This window comes from Myotis davidii, unplaced genomic scaffold, assembly GCF_000327345.1.
Source record: "Myotis davidii unplaced genomic scaffold, ASM32734v1 scaffold2100, whole genome shotgun sequence".
NCBI lineage: Eukaryota > Metazoa > Chordata > Mammalia > Chiroptera > Vespertilionidae > Myotis > Myotis davidii.
The window spans coordinates 660,400-660,832 of NW_006292458.1; the positions used below are offsets into that span (position 1 = coordinate 660,400).

General features: G+C 58.2%; 1 protein-coding gene across 1 annotated transcript in view; it reads right to left on the bottom strand.

Annotated features, from left to right (window-relative positions):
- Nucleotides 1–118: 118 nt before the first annotated feature.
- The window catches only part of CD37 (CD37 molecule), a 4,687-nt gene continuing 4,372 nt past the window's right edge, over nucleotides 119–433 (bottom strand). Inside the window, exon 8 of the mRNA XM_015565453.1 lies at nucleotides 119–238. Coding sequence (XP_015420939.1) covers nucleotides 119–238 — 120 coding nt within the window. The remainder of the gene's footprint in view (nucleotides 239–433) is intronic.

Here is a 433-nt window from a genome sequence, read left to right on the forward strand (position 1 = left end):
GTCATGGGATAGGTCAACCAAAAGATGCTGACCGGCCGGGAGGTAGGAATAGGTCGGGGTAGGAGGAACCAGCTGAGGTCTAGAGTCTGGAAAAGCAGTGCGATCTGTAGCAAGCCCTTTATTCTGGGGGCTCCCCTGTCTCCGCCTCTGCGCCCGCGCTCCCGGTCTCAGGCTGTTTCTCGTCTTGATCCCAAAGCGGCCAGGGCCCCAGGGCCATGGGCAGCTTGGCCGGCGGGGCCTTGTCCCCCCAGTTGGGGCAATGAAATGGGCGAAGGGGATCAAAAAGTGAGAACTTCACCCTGCCAGCGTGGCTCAGTGGTTGAACATCGACGAATGAACCAGGAAGTCATGATTTGATTCCCAGTCAGGGCACGTGCCCAGGTTTCAGGCTCTATCCCCAGCAGGGAGAAGCAGCCAATGAATGATTTGCTCT